This window comes from Arachis ipaensis, chromosome B09 (genome assembly GCF_000816755.2).
Source record: "Arachis ipaensis cultivar K30076 chromosome B09, Araip1.1, whole genome shotgun sequence".
Lineage (NCBI taxonomy): Eukaryota > Viridiplantae > Streptophyta > Magnoliopsida > Fabales > Fabaceae > Arachis > Arachis ipaensis.
The window spans coordinates 107,379,971-107,402,407 of NC_029793.2; the positions used below are offsets into that span (position 1 = coordinate 107,379,971).

The following is a 22,437-nucleotide window of genomic DNA, read 5'->3' on the forward strand; positions in this document are numbered from 1 at the left end:
GCTGTCAAAACAAATAACAGAAGAATGCCAAGCAGTTCAATTGAGAAGTGGGAAAACATTAAATACCCCACCTCAAGGCAGCAGGAAGCCAAGAAATGAGCAAACCACCCAAAATCCATCTGAGGACAGTAAGAGCCCAGAAATTGGGTGGAAGGCTGGCGCTGAACGCCCAGCCCATGCTCAGAACTGGCGTTCAACGCCAGAAACAAGCAAGGAACTAGCGTTGAACGCCCAAAAGAAGCACAGTTCTGGCATTCAGACGCCAGGAACAGGTAAGGAGTTGGCGTCTAACGTCACTCCAGCTTCTAATTCTGGCATTCAAATGCCAGAGAAGGATCAGACACACACAAGTGCTGATGACAACCCCTCTAAAAAGGCTTCTTCAACCATTTCTGTAGGAAATAAACCTGCAGCAACCAAGGTTGAGGAATATAAAGCCAAGATACCTTAGCTTCAAAAATTCCGCCAAGAGGAGCAGGATAAGCAATTTGCTCACTTTGCAGATTATCTCAGGACTCTTGAAATTAAGATTCCGTTTGCAGAGGCACTTGAGCAAATACCTTCTTATGCCAAGTTCATGAAAGAGATCTTAAGTCATAAGAAGGATTGGAGAGAAACTGAAAGAGTTCTCCTCACTGAAGAATGCAGTGCAGTCATTCTGAAAAGCTTTCCTGAAAAGCTTAAAGATCCCGAAAGCTTTCTGATACCATGCATATTAGAGGGTAATTGCACCAAGACAGCCCTATGTGATCTTGGGAAAAGCATCAATCTAATACCTGCATCCACCATCAGAGAGCTTGGTTTAACTGAAGAAGTTAAACCAACCCGGATATGTCTCCAACTTGCTGATGGCTCCATTAAATACCCATCAGGCGTGATTGAGGACATGATTGTCATGGTTGGGCCATTTGCCTTTCCCACTGATTTTGTTGTGCTGGAAATGGAGGAGCACAAGAGTGCTACTCTCATTCTAGGAAGACCCTTCTTAGCAACTGGACGAACCCTCATTGACGTCCAACAGGGGGAAATAACCCTGAGAGTCAATGAAGATGAGTTTAAGTTGAATGCTATCAATGCCATGCAGCATCCAGACACACCAAAAGACTGCATGAAAGTTGATCTCATTGACTCTCTGGTGGAGGAGATCAACATGGCTGAGAGTCTCGAATCAGAGCTGGAAAATATTTTTAAAGATATTCCGCCTGACTTAGAGGATTCAGAGGAATTGAAGGAGCCTCTGAAATTTCCTCAGGGAGAGAAAAAACCTCCTAAACTCGAGCTCAAACCATTACCACCATCCCTAAAATATGCATTTCTGGGAGAAGGTGATACTTTTTCAGTTATCATAAGCTCTGCTTTAAATCCACAGAAAGAGGAAGCACTAATTCAAGTGCTAAGGACACACAAGACAGCTCTTGGGTGGTCCATAAGTGACCTTAAGGGCATAAGCCCATCAAGATGCATGCACAAAATCCTATTGGAGGATGATGCTAAGCCAGTGGTTCAACCACAGAGGCGGCTAAATCCATCCATGAAGGAAGTGGTGCAGAAAGAGGTCACTAAATTACTGGAGGCTGGGATTATTTATCCTATTTCTGATAGCCCCTGGGTGAGTCCTGTTCAAGTTGTCCCTAAAAAGGGAGGCATGACAGTGGTTCATAATGAAAAAAATGAACTGGTTCCTACAAGAACAGTTACAGGGTGGCGCATGTGTATTGATTACAGAAGGCTCAATACAGCCACCAGAAAGGATCATTTTCCTTTACCATTCATAGACCAGATGCTAGAAAGACTAGCAGGTCATAATTATTACTACTTTTTGGATGGCTATTCAGGCTACAACCAAATTACAGTAGATCCCCAGGATCAAGAGAAAACAGCATTCACATGTCCATCTGGAGTATTTGCTTACAGAAGGAAGCCTTTTGGGCTGTGTAATGCGCCTGCAACCTTTCAAATGACACAGAGTGCCTACAGGCGTTTGAAACTCTGAAAGCTAAGCTGGTCACAGCACCAGTTATCTCTGCACCAGACTGGACGTTGCCATTCAAATTAATGTGTGATACCAGTGATCATGCCATTGGTGCAGTACTGGGGCAGAGGCATGACAAACTTCTGCATGTCATTTATTATGCTAGCCGTGTTCTAAATGATGCCCAGAAAAATTACACAACCACAGAAAAGGAATTGCTTGTAGTGGTCTATGCCATTGACAAGTTTAGATCATACTTAGTAGGATCAAAAGTGATTGTGTACACAGATCATGCTGCTCTTAAATATCTACTCACAAAGCAGGATTCAAAACCCAGACTCATAAGATGGGTGCTGCTTCTGCAAGAGTTTGATATAGAAATAAGAGACAGAAAAGGGACAGAGAACCAAGTGGCTGACCATCTGTCCCGGATAGAACCAGTGGAAGGGGCGTCATCCCCCTCTATTGAGATCTCTGAAACCTTTCCATTGACTATGTATCAAAATGGGTAGAGGCCATTGCCACACCCACCAATGATACTAAAACAGTACTGAAGTTCCTCCAGAAACATATATTCAGCAGGTTTGGTATCCCTAGGGTACTAATCAGTGATGGGGGCACTCACTTCTGCAACAAACAGCTTTACTCTGCCATGGTCTGGTATGGGATTCGCCACAAAGTGGCGACTCCATATCATCCACAGACAAATGGGCAAGTTGAAGTTTCTAACAGAGAACTAAAAAGAATCCTGGAATGGACTGTAAGTACCCGTAGAGAGGATTGGGCACGAAGCTTGGATGATGCTCTGTGGGCTTACAGAACAGCATTCAAGACTCCTATAGGGACCTCTCCGTACCAACTTGTGTATGGTAAGGCTTGTCACTTGCCCGTGGAACTGGAACATAAGGCCTACTGGGCAACCAGATTCCTAAACTTTGATGCCAAACTAGCTGGAGAAAAAAGATTGCTCCAGCTGAATGAGCTAGAGGAATTCAGATTCACTGCCTTCGAAAATGCCAAGCTTTATAAAGAGAAGTCAAAAAGGTGGCATGACAGAAAGCTGTCATCTAGAATTTTTGAACCAGGACAAAAGGTTCTGTTGTTTAACTCTAGGCTCAGGCTATTCCCCGGGAAACTGAAGTCCCGGTGGAGGGGACCATATGTGATTACAAGTGTATCACCATATGGTTATGTGGAGCTTCAAGATATTGATTTTGATAAGAAGTTCATTGTTAATGGACAGGGAATCAAGCACTATCTTGAAGGCAATGTTGAGCAAGAGTGCTCAAGGCTGAGTCTAGATTAAAAACTCAGCAAGGTCCAGCTAAAGACAATAAAGAAGCGCTTGCTGGGAGGCAACCCAGCCATGGGGCATCATTTCCTCTAAGCATTTTGCCCTATTCTTGATTTTATTTGTTTATATAAAGTTTATTGATACTAAGGTAAAGAGTCAATTGTATAAGTTTACAGGGTTACAAAAGGATTCTGCACACAAAACAGAGAAAAAGAGCTCACTGGCAAGAAAACGCCAGTAAAAGTTTGTTTTGGGCGTTCAACACCCAAAAGAAGCATCTACTAGGCGTTGAACGCCAGTAAGGATAGCCATATGGGCGTTAAACGCCAGAAAGAAGCATCTTCTGGGCGTTGAACGCCAGAAAGAAGCTCCTTCTGGGCGTTTAACGCCAGATTTACAGCGTCCTGGGCGTTCAGAAAAATACCCAGTGACAAAGGAGTTCCTGGCGTTCAACACCAGAAAGAAGCAACTGCTGGGCGTTGAACGCCCAGGAGAAGCAGCAGTTGGGCATTGAACGCCCAAAACATGCAGCGTTTGGGCGTTCAAACGCCAGGATGATGGGGAGGAGGTAATTTCGTTTTTACTTCATATTTTTCATTTTAATTTTAATTTTCATGTTTCAATTCATGATTTCCTGCATAAACATGTTACAAATCCTGATTTCTAAAAATCCCTAATTTCTAAAAATCCTACTTTAAAAATATCAAATGTATCTTAATCCATAAGCACAAATCCTTTTTTCAAGCCAATTCAACTCTTTTTCAAATTTTCAAAACAAATCTATCTCTTTTCATTCTAAAATCTTTTCAACTAATCAATATCTTTTTTTAAATCTCCATATTATCTTTTTCAAAAATCAAAATTTATCTTTTTCAAATATCTTTCATATCTCTTCAATTTTAAATTATATCTTTTCTTATCATACTTATTTCTTTTTAAATCAAATCTTCTATCTTATCTTTCTCCCTATTTTCGAAAACCCACCCCCCTCCCTTTTAAAAACACATTCGGCCTCCCTCCTCTCATCCACCATTCAACACTAGCTCTCCTTCTATCCCTCTCCTTTCTTTTCTTTTGCTTGAGGACAAGCAAACCTCTAAATTTGGTGTGTTTATCCGTGATCACTAAACCATACCCACTAAGATCATGGCTCCTAAAGGAAAACAACCCACTCCAAGAGGCAAGAAAGAGAGTGTTCCAAAACCACTTTGGAATCAAGGGAGGTTCTTAACCAAAGAATATTCAGACCATTACTACAAAATAATGGGTCTAAGATCAGTGATCCCGGAAGTCAAGTTCAATCTGAAAGAAGATGAATATCCAGAGATCCAAGAGCAGATTCGAAACAGGAACTGGGAAGTCCTAGATAATCCTGAAACGAAAGTGGGAAGGAATATGGTTCAGGAATTCTACATACTTGCAAACAAGAACTCTAAGGATGCCAGGTTGGCTTATCCAAGCCTAATCTCTATACTCTGCAAAGATGCTGGAGTAAAGATGGGAATAACAGAGTATATCTCAGTGGAGCAGCCAATCACTAAAATCACAATGGAAAAACAACAAGTGCAGGATGACATCATCAAGAGGAGGGCGCAAGAATTCCTACCAGAACTCCCTCAATTTGAATACTGGGAGCATCTTGAAGCATCTGTTACTAAGTTGCAAGAAACCATGGACCAAATGAAGAAAGAACAGCAAAATCAAAACAGCATGCTTTGCAAACTGCTCAGAGAACAAGAAGTGCAAGGGCGTGAATTAAGAGAACTAAAGCGTCAGAAACTATCTCTTGAAGGGCGAAGCACTCCACAGACTAAAGAAGCATCCGCTTCCCAAAGTCAAGGTTGTTGAGTTCTGATCTTAACCTTAACCCTTTGATAACTTTTTTTTATTTGAGTTTTACCTTAGGAGTCATATAGTAGTAATTAGTATCTATATTTTTTATTCTATCTCCAATTAAGCTATAATTTATTTTTCTCATCATCATTAAACATGAATAAAATAGAAGGTTTTCTTTAGAATAAGGAGTCAATAATTTTCGAGTTTTTAATAAAAAATTCTAATTATTTATATGTGGTGGCAATACTTTTTGTCTTCTGAATGAATGCTTGAACAGTGCATATGTCTTTTGAATTTGATGTTTAAGACTGTTAAATATGTTGGCTCTTGAAAGAATGATGAACATGAGACATATTGATAATCTGAAAAATCATAAAAATGATTCTTGAAGCAAGAAAAAGCAGTGAATACAAAAGTTTGCAGAAAAAAAATAGAGAAAGAAAAAAAAAGAAAAAGCAAGCAGAAAAAGCCAAAGCTCTTAAAACCAAAAGACAAGAGCAAAAAGCCAATAACCCTTAAAATCAAAAGGCAAGGGTAATAAAAAGGATCCAAGGCTTTGAGCATCAGTGGATATGAGGGCCTGAGGAAACCAAATCCTGGTCTAAGCGGCTAAACCAAACTGTCCCTAACCATGTGCTTGTGGCGTGAAGGTGTCAAGTGAAAACTTGAGACTAAGCGGTTAAAGTCAAGGTCCAAAGCAAAAGAAGAGTGTGCTTAGGAACCCTGGACACCTCTAATTGGGGACTTTAGCAAAGCTGAGTCACAATCTGAAAAGGTTCACCCAATTATGTGTCTGTGGCATTTATGTATCTGGTGGTAATACTGGAAAACAAAGTGCTTAGGGCCACGGCCAAGACTCATAAAGTAGCTGTGTTCAAGAATCATCATAATGAAATAAGAGAATCAATAACACTATCTAAATTCTAAGTTCCTATAGATGCCAATCACTCTGAGCTTCAATGGATAAAGTGAGGTGCCAAAACTGTTCGGAAGCAAAAAGCTACTAGTCCCGCTCATCTAATTAGAATCTGAGCTTCACTCAAAAAAAAACTCTGAGACATTATTGCTTCTTGACTTATTAGTATTCTATTTTATTTATCTAGTTGCTTGGGAACAAGCAACAGTTTAAGTTTGGTGTTGTGATGAGCGGATATTTTATACGCTTTTTGGGGTTAATTTCATATAGTTTTTAGTATGTTTTAGTTAGTTTTTAGTTTATTTTCATAAGTTTCTAGGAAAAATTCATATTTCTGGAATTTACTATGAGTTTGTGTGTTTTTCTATAATTTTAGGTATTTTCTGGCTGAAATTGAGGGAGCTGAGCAAAAATCTGATTCAGGCTGAAAAAGGACTGCTAATGCTGTTGGATTCTGACCTCTCTGCACTCGGAATGGAATTTCTGGAGCTACAGGAGTCCAATTGACGCGCTTCCAATTGCGTTGGAAAGTAGACATCCAGGGCTTTCCAGAATTATATAATAGTCCATACTTTGCTCAAGGATAGACGACGTAAACTGGCGTTCAACGCCAGTTCCATGTTGCAGTCTGGCGTCCAGCGCCAGAAACACGTTACAAGTTGGAGTTCAACGCCAGAAACAGATTACAGCCTGGCGTTGAACGCCCAAAACAGCTCAGGCACGTGAGAAGCTTTAGTCTCAGCCCCAGCACACACCAAGTGGGCCCCAGAAGTGGATTTCTGCACTATCTATCATAGTTTACTCATTTTTTGTAAACCTAGGTTACTAGTTTAGTATTTAAACAACTTTTAGATATTTAATTTTCATCTCATGACATTTTAGATCTGAACTTTGTACTCTTTGACGGCATGAGTCTCTTATTCTGAGTAGGATTCAGGGATTGAATGACTGTGACAAGCTTCAAACTCGTGAGTGCTGGGCGTAGTGACAGACGCAAAAGGATAGTAAATCCTATTCCGGTACGATTGAGAACCTGCAGATGATTAGCCGTGCGGTGACAGCGCACCTGGACCCTTTTCACTAGAAGGATGGATGGTAGCCATTGACAATGGTGATCCACCAACACACAGCTTGTCATAGGAGGACGTGCGTGCGTGAACAAGAAGACAGAGGAAAGCAGAGATTCAGAAGACAAAGCATCTCCAAAACTCCAACATATTCTCCATTACTGTATACAAGTATAATTTGTGTTCTGGCCCTTTTACTTTTTACAATTCAAACTAAAAATTATCAGTGATATTATATCCTGACTAAGAGTTACAAGATAACCATAGCTTGCTTCAAGCCAACAATCTCCGTGGGATCGACCCTTACTCACGTAGGGTATTACTTAGACGACCCAGTGCACTTGCTGGTTAGTTGTGCGAAGTTGTAAGAAAGTAATGTGAACATTGACATCACAATTTCGTGCACCACCTTACTATTAGTCAGAGGTCCATCATCGACAAACTCTTTTGTGAGAATCAAAATTCCACAACATCCTATGACGTAGCACACTTACAATTTTCACCTTCCATGTTCTGAAAATACATCCTAAAGAACTAACATATCGCTTTCTATATCTACCCTACCTATTACAAATCGGATTGATAACCCTACCCAACCGAATGAGATCAGATTGAGTACAGGCCAGATAGGGTGCACGTTACAATCCATACCCAAAACCAATCTTCCACACCCAAGTTTCAACGGCTGCTAACTACGCTAACCGCCATTTATTAACGCCAACCAATAATCATTTTCTAATAAGCAAAATATCTCTCTTGACAAATTTTAAACATGTATTCTACCTTCCTTTAATTAAATTATTCCTTACCTGCTTGATACATGCCACTAATAAAATAAAAAATAATTCAAAAAAAGGCATCGACGAGCTTAAAATGCAACAAATTGAGTAAAAATAGGCATAAACCCCGTAAAAATCACTCGTCAATTTGTTATTTCAAGTTGAAGGCAACTTGAACTTTCTCACTTACACTCTTCACAAACCAAAGCCAATACCCAAAGCATTCATTCCCCTCTGTCTATATAAACCTAATTCCTCATAGACACCAATTTCTGTCCGTGGGTGTTTTACCGTTTTAGCCATTCCGCTAAAACAATAAATAAATAAAGCACGAAACCATGGAACCGCCATTGCAGTCGCAACAGCAACTATCACCGCCGCAAACTTCGCCGCGCTCAACCACTATCCTCGGCAAGTACCAGCTCACGCGCCTCCTCGGCCGCGGAAGCTTCGCCAAGGTCTACCAGGCGCTCACGCTTTCCGATGGCTCCACCGTAGCAGTCAAAATCATTGATAAATCCAAGACGGTGGACGCCGCCATGGAGCCACGCATCGTTCGCGAGATCGCCGCCATGCGCCGCCTCCACGACCACCCTAACATCCTCAAGATCCACGAGGTCATGGCTACCAGGACCAAGATCCACCTCGTCGTCGAGTTCGCCGCTGGCGGGGAGCTATTCGCCAAGATCCTCCGCCGCGGACCGCTTCCGGAGCAAGCGGCGAGGCGGTACTTCCAGCAGCTGGTCTCTGCGCTCCGGTTCTGCCACCGTAACGGCGTTGCACACCGAGACCTTAAGCCGCAGAATCTCCTCCTCGACGCCGCCGGAAACCTGAAGGTCTCCGATTTCGGCCTCTCCGCACTTCCGGAACAGCTCAACAACGGCCTCCTACAAACCGCATGCGGAACTCCGGCTTACACCGCGCCGGAGATACTCCGCCGCCGTGGAAACTCCGCCGGATACGACGGCTCAAAGGCAGACGCCTGGTCTTGCGGCCTTGTCCTTTACAATCTCCTCGCTGGAAGCCTCCCGTTCAACGACTCAAACATTCCGGAGATGTGCCGGAAGATTTCCCGGCGAGATTACCGGTTCCCAGAGTGGATATCGAAACCTGCGCGTTTCGTTATCTACCGGTTACTCGACCCGAACCCGGAAACTCGCATGAGTGTAGAAGCTCTCTACCAGAATTCATGGTTCAAGAAATATTTAAAACCCGAACCCGAGGAGAGTGTATTCGGCTCGGATCCTTATTATGAGAGTTCTTGCAAAGGGATTAACAATAAAGGAATGAATGCGTTTGATATCATTTCTCTGTCTTCGGGTTTGGACTTGAGGGGGTTGTTTGAAACAACGTCCTTTGGGAATAGGAGGGAGAAGAGGTTTACTTCAGATGCTAAGGCAGAGGTGGTAGAGGCGAAGGTGAAGGAAATTGGCGGGGTTTTAGGGTTTAGGGTTGAGGTCGGAAAGAACGGAGCGATTGGGTTGAGGAAAGGGAAGGTGGTGTTGGTGGTCGAGGTTCTTGAGATTGTAGAGGGTGAGTTGCTGATGGTGGATGTGAGGGTGGTTGAAGGTGGTTTCGAGTTTGAGGAGCTTCATTGGAGGGACTTGAAAGATGGGTTGCAAGATGTTGTGCTTTCTTGGCATAGTGAATCGCCACTGCTACCACAGTCACCATAGTGATTAGTGAATGATTGGTGAAAGTTTCTACTGGAATTAAGATATCATGGTTCTTATGCTCAAGTTGCTGCAATTTTCGGATATGGACCGTGAGTTGTTCTCATCGGGTGATGTGAGTATGAAGGACTGATTAATTAGTCAATTAGTTGATTAATTAATTAACGACAGAATTGCAGACCCGGTTGATGGAGAACGAAAACTCAAGCTAAGCGCAGGCTGAAGCTGATGAATTCATGAGTGCGATTGTGCTGTGATACGCTGAAAAAATGACTCTTTGTGCTAGCTAGGTGGAAAATATAGGTAACTATAGCTTATAGGTATGTTACTTGTGTTTTGGTATGTACATGAGAATCAATGGTGTCTAATGTCTTTGTGTTGGAGTCCATGGTAAAAATTTTTGTACGTTTCTCTTGTGTTAAGAGTGTTAGACTCTTAGCTAATAATGAATGATAATATCTAATTAGATCCTCCTCTGTACTTTCCATTTTTTAAGTTGTACTCTGTTCAGTATTATAGTTCCTACTAAAATATGAATATACTCTTGCCTGTGTATCTTCTGGCATATTATTTGCCTTCTTTTACACATGCGTGGGGAATTATACTAGTTTGTTGGTTTGTTTCTTTATTTGTTTTTAGGGGGGCCAAGGCGACGAGTGGCGCGGTGAACACCATCAAAATCGTGTGTCGAAGGTTTCACGAATGGAGGGACATTTTCGGTGTATGACAAGGAAAGTAGGAGTCATCCCTTGCCATCTTCAGACTCTCAAAATAACGACCTATGAAACACTGATCACCAAATTCTCAAATAGCAAAATGATTCCCTCCCAAATGAGAATTGATAATTACTCGATAAGAATTATAATTCGACTTAATTGTTCATTATTGGTTATAATTCTGCCTTAATTATAATTCATTTTTAGTTTGTAATCAACGATTTTATTAGTTATTATTGCTGATTTAATGACCAAATGGTTGTAACATCAATATTTTTCACCAACTTAATGTCTATATAAAGCACTTTCTATCTCTCATTAAAGAAAATTTATGAACTTTTTACAAATTAATATCATATCTTATATTTTTATGTTCTCAATTCTAACATTTTATATTCAGAATTCTTATATACATCTTTTGTAGGTACTTCTTCACCTATCCTTGATTCGATTCCAACTATAATCACTGAAGAACTTCTGAGTTACCATTTCAACTCCAGCCATGTGCTCTATGGAAAAGGGTTTAGATGGCAAACAATTAAACTACACATCGAAAAAATATTACCGACATCAGAACAAGAATAAATAAGTGATTATAACAGAATAAATATTTCTTTTAAAAAAATTCGTCCAAACCCCTAATGACCTTTTGTTGTACATATGAAAAATGCTCGAACATAAATTTACTACTCATGAGTCATGAATACCCTTTTGAGTAGTTTTCGAAAAAAAGGAAAGAAATTGGACGTCATATGAATATTTATAACAATTTTGTGAACATCAATCACTAAAATTAATTATTAATATAAAATATATATTAAAAATAAATTAAATAATAAATATATTTATATACAAATATATAATGATTAATTTTATGTTACAAATAACGCTTTTTAAATCTTCCATGACGAAAGACAAATAATAAAGGCAAATAGCAGAAGGACTACTCCGTATTCATTCCTACCCATCCATGATATATACAAGACATCAAGTTGTATAGTATATATAATACAATAAGACATGATTGAAGGAGAGAATAAAAATAGTTAATAATTAGAGTCATTATTCACCAATATTAATGTGTGGTTGGGAACATTTCACTACTTAGTTGACAAAGTATTCAATGGAACTCTATGAAAATTTTATTGAATGAAAATTTTCAAAATACTTACAAATTTGTCACATCCTACTATCCTATATTTATTCATTGTGAACAAAAATTTCTTAAGAATACTTGAAGCTTAAGTTAAAGTAACATACCAGACAGCAGAGACATTCTTTACCCGAAGACGTACAGCCCTTCACCCCGGGCAGCAGCTGTCCGCGACGAGGATTACATATGTTTATTTTGAGGTATTAGAACAGATATTATGAAACTGAGACTTAGTATTATATTTATTAATTTAGAAATTAATATTAAAATTTTAGTTTTTATCTTTAAAATTTTAATATTTTAGTATTTTTAAAAAATAGAATAGAGAAGAATAAAATTTTTTAAAATAGAAACTGAAATTTTAATAATATTTTGTATTTAAAATATTCTTATTTTAATTAATTAATTCTAATTTTATTCTTTGTGCAAATTAAATTAAGACTTCATTCTTATTTCAATTTCTATCTTCTATTTTACACTAAATACAATACTAAAACTTATTTTAATTTTTGTCTCTCAGATTCAATCTTAATCTTTTTATCTTTGTCTCTCTTTCAAACGCTACCATAAAGATGTGTTCATATAAAGATTACATTGTAAACCGTTATTATTTGTTCGTAAACGAGTTATATTATGGGTCGGATCTAACAATAATAAGAATTGTATGGGAGGCTGATTGTATCCCTTTTCATTGGCTGGTAATCATGAAGAAAGGGGACGTACCAATCTTGATTCATCTCTCTTGAAAGAATTTTTGATAAGGGTTCCATTAACGTGATCTCGGCAAAGGATGTCTCTATTTTTGGGATGTTGAATTTTCCTCAAGCATGGAGTGTTATTAAGAAAGTAATAGTGTGTGCAATTATTGCTAAAAAAGTATATAAAATTTTATTATAATAAGTAAATATAAGACATACAGTAAGATGGAACAAATTTATAAATATTTTTGGAAGAGTTTCGTTAAATATATACTTTGCTCAACTTAGTTATCTATGGTGACTTGGGAAAGTTTCTTTGTCTAATGCATGACACTGATGAGTCTTATTCCGTATTACAGGAAAACTCAGGCATGAATGTATATGCTACTTTAATTCATATTCTCGTAGAGTATTAAAAATATATGTATATATTATTCCAAAGAAGAGAGAGATGCATAATGGGTTCAGCATAGGAGCATTATTGGGACCTAGAAAGTGATGGGAAGGTCCTACATAGGTACATGTCTTCTAAATTCAACGGCTACAATGCAAGCGTGATAATTTTTAAATAATCGATTAATTTCTTTTAATAATAATAAAATAATAATAATAAAGGTTCCCGTCAAAACATAAAATAAAACAAAGGTAGTTCGATCGTGATCTCTCTGGTTCTCTCCATTGGATATGTGACAAGATTACAAGAAGCTCAGTCACGAAATTACAAATTCTAGGGATATGCATTGGGGACGGGAGAAAGCTCGTTTAACCTTATCTTCTAACGAAAATAGTTGAAAAAATTATTTTAAATCAACTTAAAATTATTTTATTTTATATTTATTAATTATTTCTAAAATAAATACATAATATTAAATATAATAAGTATATAATTTTAAATATTATATACATAAAATTATAAATATTAAAATAAATAAAATAATTTTAAATTATTATTTTTCTAATATTATTCATCTTTTAATTCGTTGCCTCTCTCATTCACGGTTAGTTTGTTGAATATGCAGCTTCATATTAATACATTATGATAAGAGGGATGTTAGGGGTCAGTAATTTTTGTTATTTAATTTGTAGTCATCAAATAATCATTAAAATAGTTTTAATGGTGTGAAATTGGTGTAAGATTTCATTCAATGGTTCACTTTTTTTTACTGGTTACATGTTGGCCAGAATTTAACAAAGTTGCTATCCCCCTAGACTTTTCTTTATGATATATATATAAAGGAAAAGTCTAAGGGCCAACAACTTTTGTGTTTTCTGGCGAGCACTTAACCATCAAAATAAAAGTGAGTGATTTCTCACCATTAGATATAATCTCACACTATTAAAAACATTATTAATGACCAATTAATAGTTATAAAATACCAAAATTACTGGCACCTAGCATTCCTCGTATATAAATATACATGTTGTATGGTAACAAAGAATTGACATATCTCAAAAAATGAACAGTTAGAGATTGCGTTGTTAATTAATTATATTTTATTAGAAGCCGCATAGATCTTTTGTGAAAATTAAACAAAAATTAAATTGAATATTTATTTAAAAATAAAAAATTCACTTGTAATAATTTTAACTAAAACCCTTATTACAACACTTGTTAGCCAAAACAATAATAATTTTAATACTTTTGAAAATTAAGTAAGCTAACTTCGTTAAATCTTGGAGTAGTATACTAATTCTCCAAAAAATTATTTACTAAACTTATAGGCTCCTAGTATTTCTGCAAATTCATCATATTTTGGTATGCATCTATCTATATTAGTAAAATACATGAACTACTAATAATAATGACAAAAAAAAAATCAAATCACATCATTATATTACTCTGAATTACAACATTCTACGCGTGTGTACATGAACATGCAATATTCATATCAATAATACTAAAGACACAATAATAATTTAAAATTATTTTATTTAATTTAATATTTATAATTTTATATATTATTTTAAAAATAATTAATAAATATAAAATAAAATAATTTTAAATTGATTTGGATTGCTTTATCGTTTTTCAAATATTTTGGTAGTTATATACACAGAAAAGTTCACATCACAAGCGAAAGTGAAATAAAATACAAAGACACATGCATACACTAATGAATTTGATGAATTACTGAGAGTGGATTATTATTCCAGAAATTGGATGCGTGTTTATTATAATCGAGATAGATATTTTCAGGCTCTCATGACAACAAATCAACAAGCAATAATATCTATAGCAGATGGCACAAAAAAATCTAGCTAGCCAGGTCAAATAATTTATCATTTCGGTGCGTGAAGCATTCCAAATGCTTCGATATGATGTACAAATTATAATATGCTCGTATCATGGGTTGACACAAAATCAGCTTTCTGCGGTGGTGCTGACACCAAAACCAAAATCAACAGAAAAGAAAAAGATCGAACGCTAACTGTAGTGGAGAGATGTGACTGTAGAGTTAAATCTTAAAATAATTTCTGAAGTTTAATTATGAAATGCATTAATTTTGTCTTTGATTTACTAATTTCGTTTTTGACTTATTAATTATAGCAAAGAAGAAGAAAAATAATGATGGTGAACAAATAAAAGAAAAAGAAGAAAATGATGAAATGTTATTGTAATTAGGGTTAAAAAGAGGAATAAAAGACTAAATTAAATCAAAAAAAATTTTAATCGTTACTCACTTTAGCGTGATATGTCACTGATATATTATTATCAGCAACAATAAAATTGGCTAAAAATAAAATAAGAGACCAACTAAGTATATTCTTTTTAGTTTCAAAGACATAAAAAATATAATTGATAAATCAAGAACGAAATTGATATATTTGGTAAATTTTAAAAACTATTTGAGATTTAACTCAAATTTGACATACGTATAATTAATAAATAAAGAAATCATTAAATTTTCCGTAATTTATCTATACTACCTCTCATCTATCAATATATATATTTGTCTTTTAAGATTAAATTTTTTGTCCAACAACACTTACATATATTTTAGCATTTTAATATAGTACTAATCAAATTATTTTTATTTTATTTTGGTTTGAATTTCCATCTGCCACAAATACTATAAGGAAATAATAACATAAATAATCGGTACGGTAGGGAGAAAAAAAAATCATCTATCTCAAATATGCTTCCTAGAAAAAGACAAGGGGAGAATGTCCCTACATAATAAAGAGATAGAGACGAAATTATTGAAGATTAAAAGATTAAGAGATAAAAAGCAAAAATGGAGAAAAAGCTTACGACACCACTAATTAAAAACTAGCACATATATGTAGCCATGTTGTGCCTAATACGTTGCATGTTTCCTTCTTTCATTTTTTTAAGTCAAATCCTTTCTAAGGGTTTCCACCATATGAATGCGTTATAATCTAGTATCTTCACTTGGACGATAATCAAGGCTTTAAATAACTAGAAACAATGATAAATCTTGATGTGGCCTTTCGGTTATCAATAGAGCCAATGAAGCATCAGCAATATTTTAAATAAGGAAAAGTATGAGTAACCAATGCTATTATTATACAATGTATACAATGGGGTTTAATTGAAATTAAAATTAAATTTTGGATACCAGGAGTTTAATTGAAATTAATACTGAATTATAATCATTAATTATGAAGATTTGTTAGTTTGAATGGTTCAAAAAATTAGGATTCAGTAAAACCAAAACACAAACCATGACCTATTCTCTATGAACGGCGTCGCCGACACAACCAACAACGCAACCCCTCTCACCGACGTTACTATCTCTTTTTCTCACTGGCTCGTGTTCACCGGAAGTCGCTCCCGGAGACGTTGAGGTCCTCATTGGTGAACGCCCTTCTCCTAGCGTGTGGCTCCTTCTAGCGACACCGCATCATAAGGTGAGAATGGTTCCATTGAAACCACCGGAAGAAGCTCCCGAACATTTTGTTGCTGACGGTCAGCAGCCTAATAAGGTGAGAATGGTTCGATGAATTGTTCACCATGGATGCTTATTTATATAAGAGTTAGATGTTTATAAATTGCTACTTGCAAACTTAAAGTGAACATCCAAAATACTATTAAAGTGACCATCCAACATACTGTTAAAGTAACCATCCAACAAATATCAACCCATTTTTAACAATGATCAGCTAGAATACGTCACGTTTCATACACATGTTCTTTGAGGTTCCGGTGATCTATACGTTGACGAGCAGGTGGGGGTTTCTTCCGATAGTAGGAGATGAAAGTGCCCACGCGAGAAGAAGTCGGCTGCTGCACATTTCGTGGATGACGGCTCCTTGAGGGCGTTCCCGATGGCCGGCGTCGCGCCCAGCTGCTCCGTTGAAGAGACGGCAGGATGATCAGGACTTAGACGGCGCCGTTATTGATACCAATTGTGAGGATTGATGAGTTGATGGGTGACCTTCCTTTGTTGCAACAGGGATTGTGTGTGATCAAGGATCGAGAGGGTTTGGGTTTTGTCACGTTACTGCAATGTTCAAAAATAGCAAGGGTTTGGGTGTGGGGGGAGGGAAAACGGCAAAACAAAGGGGTTGATTGATTTGGGGAAAAACTGTGAATATAAGAAATTAGGTGGTATGTTAAAATAAACAGCTAAAATATGATTAGGGTTATTAATTGATTAATTCTTTCTATTAATATTAATTGGGCCTAATAAACAGCTCATTGTATACATTGTATACATATCTCATTGTCTCCCTAGCGGTGCTCAATAAATAAATATATAAATAAAAAACAATAATGAGTAATGCATAAAAATGGCAAAAATCTATCCTTAGGAATTAATCATGACGACGGAACTAACAGGAATTCACAAAATTTTCACAAGGACCGAACCCATTCGAAAATAAATAAAAACGGAGGTGGTACCCGTTTTCACGGGGATTTGCAAAATATACCCAAAAAAAAAATAAATAAATATTTTTATATAAATAGGATTGAAAAATGAGTAAAATAGAATATGATTTAACATTTACTCAATTCTATTCTATTTGTGGGCTAATAATCTCTCAACTCTAACTCCATTCGCACTCTAAAATTTTACACAAATCAATTTTTCAATCAAACATAAAGTTTAATCATTTCGTAGTTTATAAACATACTAATAAAATAGAAAATACAAAATTAAGTCCATATTAAAATTAAAAAGCAACAAAATTATAATAAATATTTTTTTAAACTAAATAAAAAGAGAATGTGAATTTAATTTCATCAACTTCATTACATATATATGTGTAATAATGTTTAATTATAAATTATAATATATCATGGGTACGAGTTGATTTAGGCCTAAATCCGTACCCGACCCTACTCATAGTTCAACCCACTTCGCTCTCAACTCGTCCCGCTGTGAATCGAGTTATCAACTCTATCCGAATCGGTTGATTGGATTGGATATCTGCAAATAGAGTTAGTATTGCCAATCTTATATATAAGTGTATGTTTAGTGACTTTTATCTTCTTTTTTTATATGTTTTATTAAGAAACAAATTAACGATATATATAATATTTAAATTTATAATAACTAATTACTCATTATAAGATTGGAGTACTATCACCGAATTATGATCGACCACTAAAAATTGTTATATTATTTTATTGGAAGTATTTTTTTATTTTAGTTTGTTTTAATTTGTATGTTAAAAATTGTGTGTAGATTAATTATGTTAAATTTGTGTTTAGATTGAATTCATTGAATTGTATTGAATTTTTCGTCCCATATAACTCCATTGCCATTTCTAGTAATACTTTTTCACTCTTCTCCCCTCCTCCAAAAAAAAAAAAAAGTTGCAAGGATTTATATACAACTCATGATAATTTAGTAACCCTACTTTAACTTTGACAAATACTATAATCAACCATTATGCACAAGGAATATACGCATTTTAAAAACAAAAAGGAATATAGAAATTGCAATGAATAATAGATTAATTTGAATCAATATATTATTTAAATTGAAATCGTTATAATAAAATCTAAGAATATTTTCCACAATGCTTTATCCGTTTATCGTGCTTGAAAATAAGTTCAATAAATAAAAAATTTCGTGGAAATCTCTGGTTGGGCATAATAGAACTCAAGCATTAATTACAAGAAGCTTGCGATGGACAAATGGCCATTATCATGAGTCAATGAAGTAAATGGGCTGCCTAGAAAAAATCAATTCAAGACTCAAATTTCAAGACTCAGATTGGGTTTCTCGTTTTACCCATGGCCGAATGCAAAAATAATTAAAAGTAGGTTTGTTGTTTTACCATATATGATACCGTATAAAACTATTTCCAGTGGGAACTAATTTCAGTCTCTATTTATGGTCCACTTGTCATAAAAAATAATTTCACATTAGATTTTATATCATAATCAATAAATAAAAATTCAAAACTAATTATTAAATAATTAATATAAATAATTAATTAAATAGATATATAAGTATTTAATATATATTTAATATATTTTTTATTTTTTTATTAACTTACCACATGACATGATTTTATTGGTTGTTGCAAGTCCCTGTTTAGAGGGACTCTCAACCTTGATCCCCGTAAAGAGCCATCTTTTCCTCTTCATTCTAATGATAATTGAGTCCTCATATGTCAGAAGAGGAACTCTATTTCTTAGCATTGGAGTTGCTCTAAATATTTTGAAATAAATGTTCCAATAAATAAAATTTGAAATGAAAAATGTTGAAATTTCTATGACGGTTGGTACGAACAGTCAAGAATATTTTTGGTAAGCAATCTAAGCATTTATTGTAGAATCGTGTTGAAACTGAAATTTTGTCTCAACGTTGCATTATTTATGGCAACTTATTATAACAAATGAAAAAGAAGCTCATAGAAGAAGCAAGATAAGTGGAGGAACAAAGTTAAATTCCCTGTCACTCTTGTGTCTATACTAGTGAGCGAGACAATTCAATTTTGACCCATCTTTCTTTGTTTTGGTGAGTCAATCTAGGTTCTTCTTTCTTCTTTCTTTCTTTTGATTTTTCTTTTTTTGGTTCGGTGGGAAGAATCAAGGTTCTTTTTTTTTTTTTCAGTTTCTGTAGTATTGGGGTACTCAAAATAAGGGCTTCGTCCAACTACAAGCCAATCTGGGCTTGGCTGTATGCTTATTTTTATGTAGCTACCTAAGTTTCTTTTGCTTCTGCCCGTTGCTTATTAAAATAAAGTTATGGAATCTGAACAAAATAAATAAATCAATAAATAAATAAATAAACAAAATTAGTTCACTTTCGATTTCAAAATAAAAAAATAAAAAAAAAAAAAGAAAAAAGAAAAAACATTAGTTTTCAAGATGGAATGGTGCTGAAGATTACAAAAGAATAAGCAGTAAAGATTGAGACAATTTCAACGGATAAGGAGATAAAAGAAACAATTTAGTTGTGTGAATCTACAAAAATGCCAGAGCTTGATGGATACAATCTTAGGTTTATAAAAAAGATATGGAAAATAATAGGTGCAGAATTCTCAGAGATAGTGAAAAGTTTTTTCATTGAAGGAAGAATGTCGAGAGAGATCAACATACGACGTTGATGATCATGTTAGCAATGAATTAGGAGGAAGGAAGACGATAAAAAATTTATGGTCCATTAGTATGGTTGGATGTATATCTATAATAATATATAGAATAATTCTCCATATACAAGCGTTTTTTTATACAAGTCTTTACAAGTCATTTATATTAACACGCTTCGAATCGTTACTGCAGGTTTTCACCGTACCTTCTTCTTTTTCTTGCTGCACGTTCTTCTTCCTCTTCCTCTTCTTCTTCTTCTTTTCTTTCGTTTCTTGCCTTCTCTTTCTCCTTCTTCATTACGTGCTTTTCTCTTTGTTTTCTTTCTTCGTTATTCTCGATTTCCATTGTTTTTTAACATCAAGCTCTGAAATCGTTTTTGAAGAAGAAGAAGCAGCAGAAGATGAGGAGGAGAAAGAGAAAGAGTTCTGAATTATGCATAAGGTGTACTTCAATGAATTTTGGGTGTATTTCTTAAATCTTTTGCGTGTAGTTTTGTAATCCTTTGGGTGTATTTCTGTAATCCTTTGGGTGTATTTCTATAATCGTTTGGGTGAATTCCTGTAACCGTTTGGGTGTATTTCTGTAATCGTTTGGGTGTATTTCTGAAGTTCCATTATCTTCAAATTTGGCAAGAAACTCATTTCATGGAGAAAGAAGAAGAAGAATCGTTCATAATGCATGATGAGTAGCGCGCTTTGGAAACATGAAGTGGTTGAATAACGTGCGTTTATTTACTCTTCAATGTGGGAGTGTAATGCGTGTGTTTTGTTGGGCTTGTGCCAACTTGTAAGACTTGTAAGCCAAAAAGACTTGTATGTGTAGCAGGCCTCTAATATATAATGATAAATCCTGTTTTAGTGTCTAAAACTTTTTTTCACTTTTATCCTTCCTAACAGAACTTCCACTACCTCATCTTCATTTGTGTTCACTCTTATTTCATAAATCCACATAACTTCTATAATTATATCTTTCTTCTCTTATTCTCTCACTTCACATTATTATTACTGCATAATAGAAAAATTTTTTTCGTTTCTCATCCATCTTCTCATGCATCATTCCTATTTCATCTAAATATAACATAAAACATAATATAATTTATTTTTCATCATTAAATAAAAGTGTAAAACTATGTTTATATGTTTGTTTTGATTAATTAGAGTAATTACCGTTGACAGGATACCAATGGAAGATTCACATGGAAGTAGTCGACCGACTTGGCAAGATTATGCCAAGCGACGAATCTATAACAATATATAATGGCAAAACCTGCTTTGGTGTCCAAAACTTTTTTCCACTTTTTTCCTTCCTAATACCCTACTCCAGTATACGTTAGTTACTCCGAGTTACAGAACTCCCACTACCTCATCTTCATTCACGTTCACTCTTATCTCATAAATCCACATGACTTCTATAATTATCTCTTTCTTCTCTTATTCTCTCTCACTTCACATAATTAGGGATAAGTATTTTTTTTCGTCCCTAAAGTTTGGGGTGAAAATCAAATTCGTCCCCGACCTTTTTTTGTTATTAAAATCATCCTCAACGTTACAAAATATTATAAAATCGTCATTTTCTATTTCAATTTTATTGTTTTGACCAAATTACCCTTAACAATTAATAAAAATAATATTAAAAAAATAAAAACAAAAACACCCCCACACGGCCACACCTAGTATCCCACTCTCATCCACAGTCTCTCTTTCCTGTTCCCTCACCATCTTGTTCCTCCTACTATCTTCGAAGTCCCCATCCCCAGTCTCCAATTCTTCTTCTCTCCTTGAACAAAAACCAAATTCGACAACAGCAACATTCAAATTCAACAATAGCAACAATAAATTTAGTATTTTCAGCAAATTCAACAATAACAACCATAAAATAAATCAACAGAAACTTTAGATTTAACAATTCAACAAACATCATTAGCTGCAACTTCAGATCAAAATCAGCAACAATAAAAATTTTTTATGTTCTTCAAAAATAAAAAAATAAAAAAGGAAGAACGAAAAGAGGAAGGAAGTGACAAAAATAAAAAAATTTCTCCTACTGCTGCTGGTGCTGGCGTGTCGCAGCTGTAGGTAATGGAGCTCGACGGACAAGAAGAGCTTTCTCTGCATCCCAATCTTGATCCGGCCAACGACCCGTGTGATCTTGCACGTGGTTGAAGAGGATGCGGTTGCATGTGAAGATCCCATAGACCTCGCGGTGGCTGAGATGTGGGAGCGCACGGCCTCTAGAAGGAAGAGGGCTAGGGCTCAGGGTTTCAATCTTCGTGCCAAAAGCGAGTCTGCGAAGGTACTCGATGGTGAACAGGCCTGGAACTATGTGCTCGCAGAGTAGGCTGGGAACAGAGCAAGAGAAGCATGTGCAGAGGGAGGAATCGGAGGGAGCAAAAATAGTGGATCGACCGGTCCAGGCGGTGGAAGCAATGGTGGCAGTGTCGGAGAGCGACGGCGCCGCTGTTGCTAGCATCGTCGTGTGAGAGAAGAACGGGTATTCTTGGATTCGAAGAGATTAGGAGGAAGGGGATGGAGAGAGAACTCAGAAATTGAGATTGGGGGTGTTTTTGTTTTTATTTTCTTAATATTATTTTTATTGTTTTTATTATTTTTATTAATTGTTAAGGGTAATTTGGTCAAAACAATAAAATTGAAATAGAAAAGAACGATTTTATAATGTTTTGTAACGTTGAGAATGATTTTAATAACAAAAAAAGGCCGGGGACGAATTTGATTTTCACCCTAAACCTTAGGGACAAAAAAATACTTAACCCACATTATTATTACTGCATAATAGAAAAACTTCCTTGGTTTCTCATCCATC

The 22,437-nt window shown here is 35.7% G+C and overlaps 1 protein-coding gene across 1 annotated transcript; it reads left to right on the top strand.

Moving 5' to 3' along the window:
• Nucleotides 7,985-10,092, top strand: LOC107617758 (CBL-interacting serine/threonine-protein kinase 4). The gene has a single exon (XM_016319608.2). It carries the CDS (start codon nt 8,203-8,205, stop codon nt 9,538-9,540), a length of 1,338 nt encoding a protein of 445 aa, XP_016175094.1. The 5' UTR covers nt 7,985-8,202; the 3' UTR covers nt 9,541-10,092.

Bases quoted from the DNA above. Each gene is read 5' to 3' on its own strand.
- LOC107617758 (XM_016319608.2), top strand. From the start codon at position 8,203: ATGGAACCGCCATTGCAGTCGCAACAGCAACTATCACCGCCGCAAACT.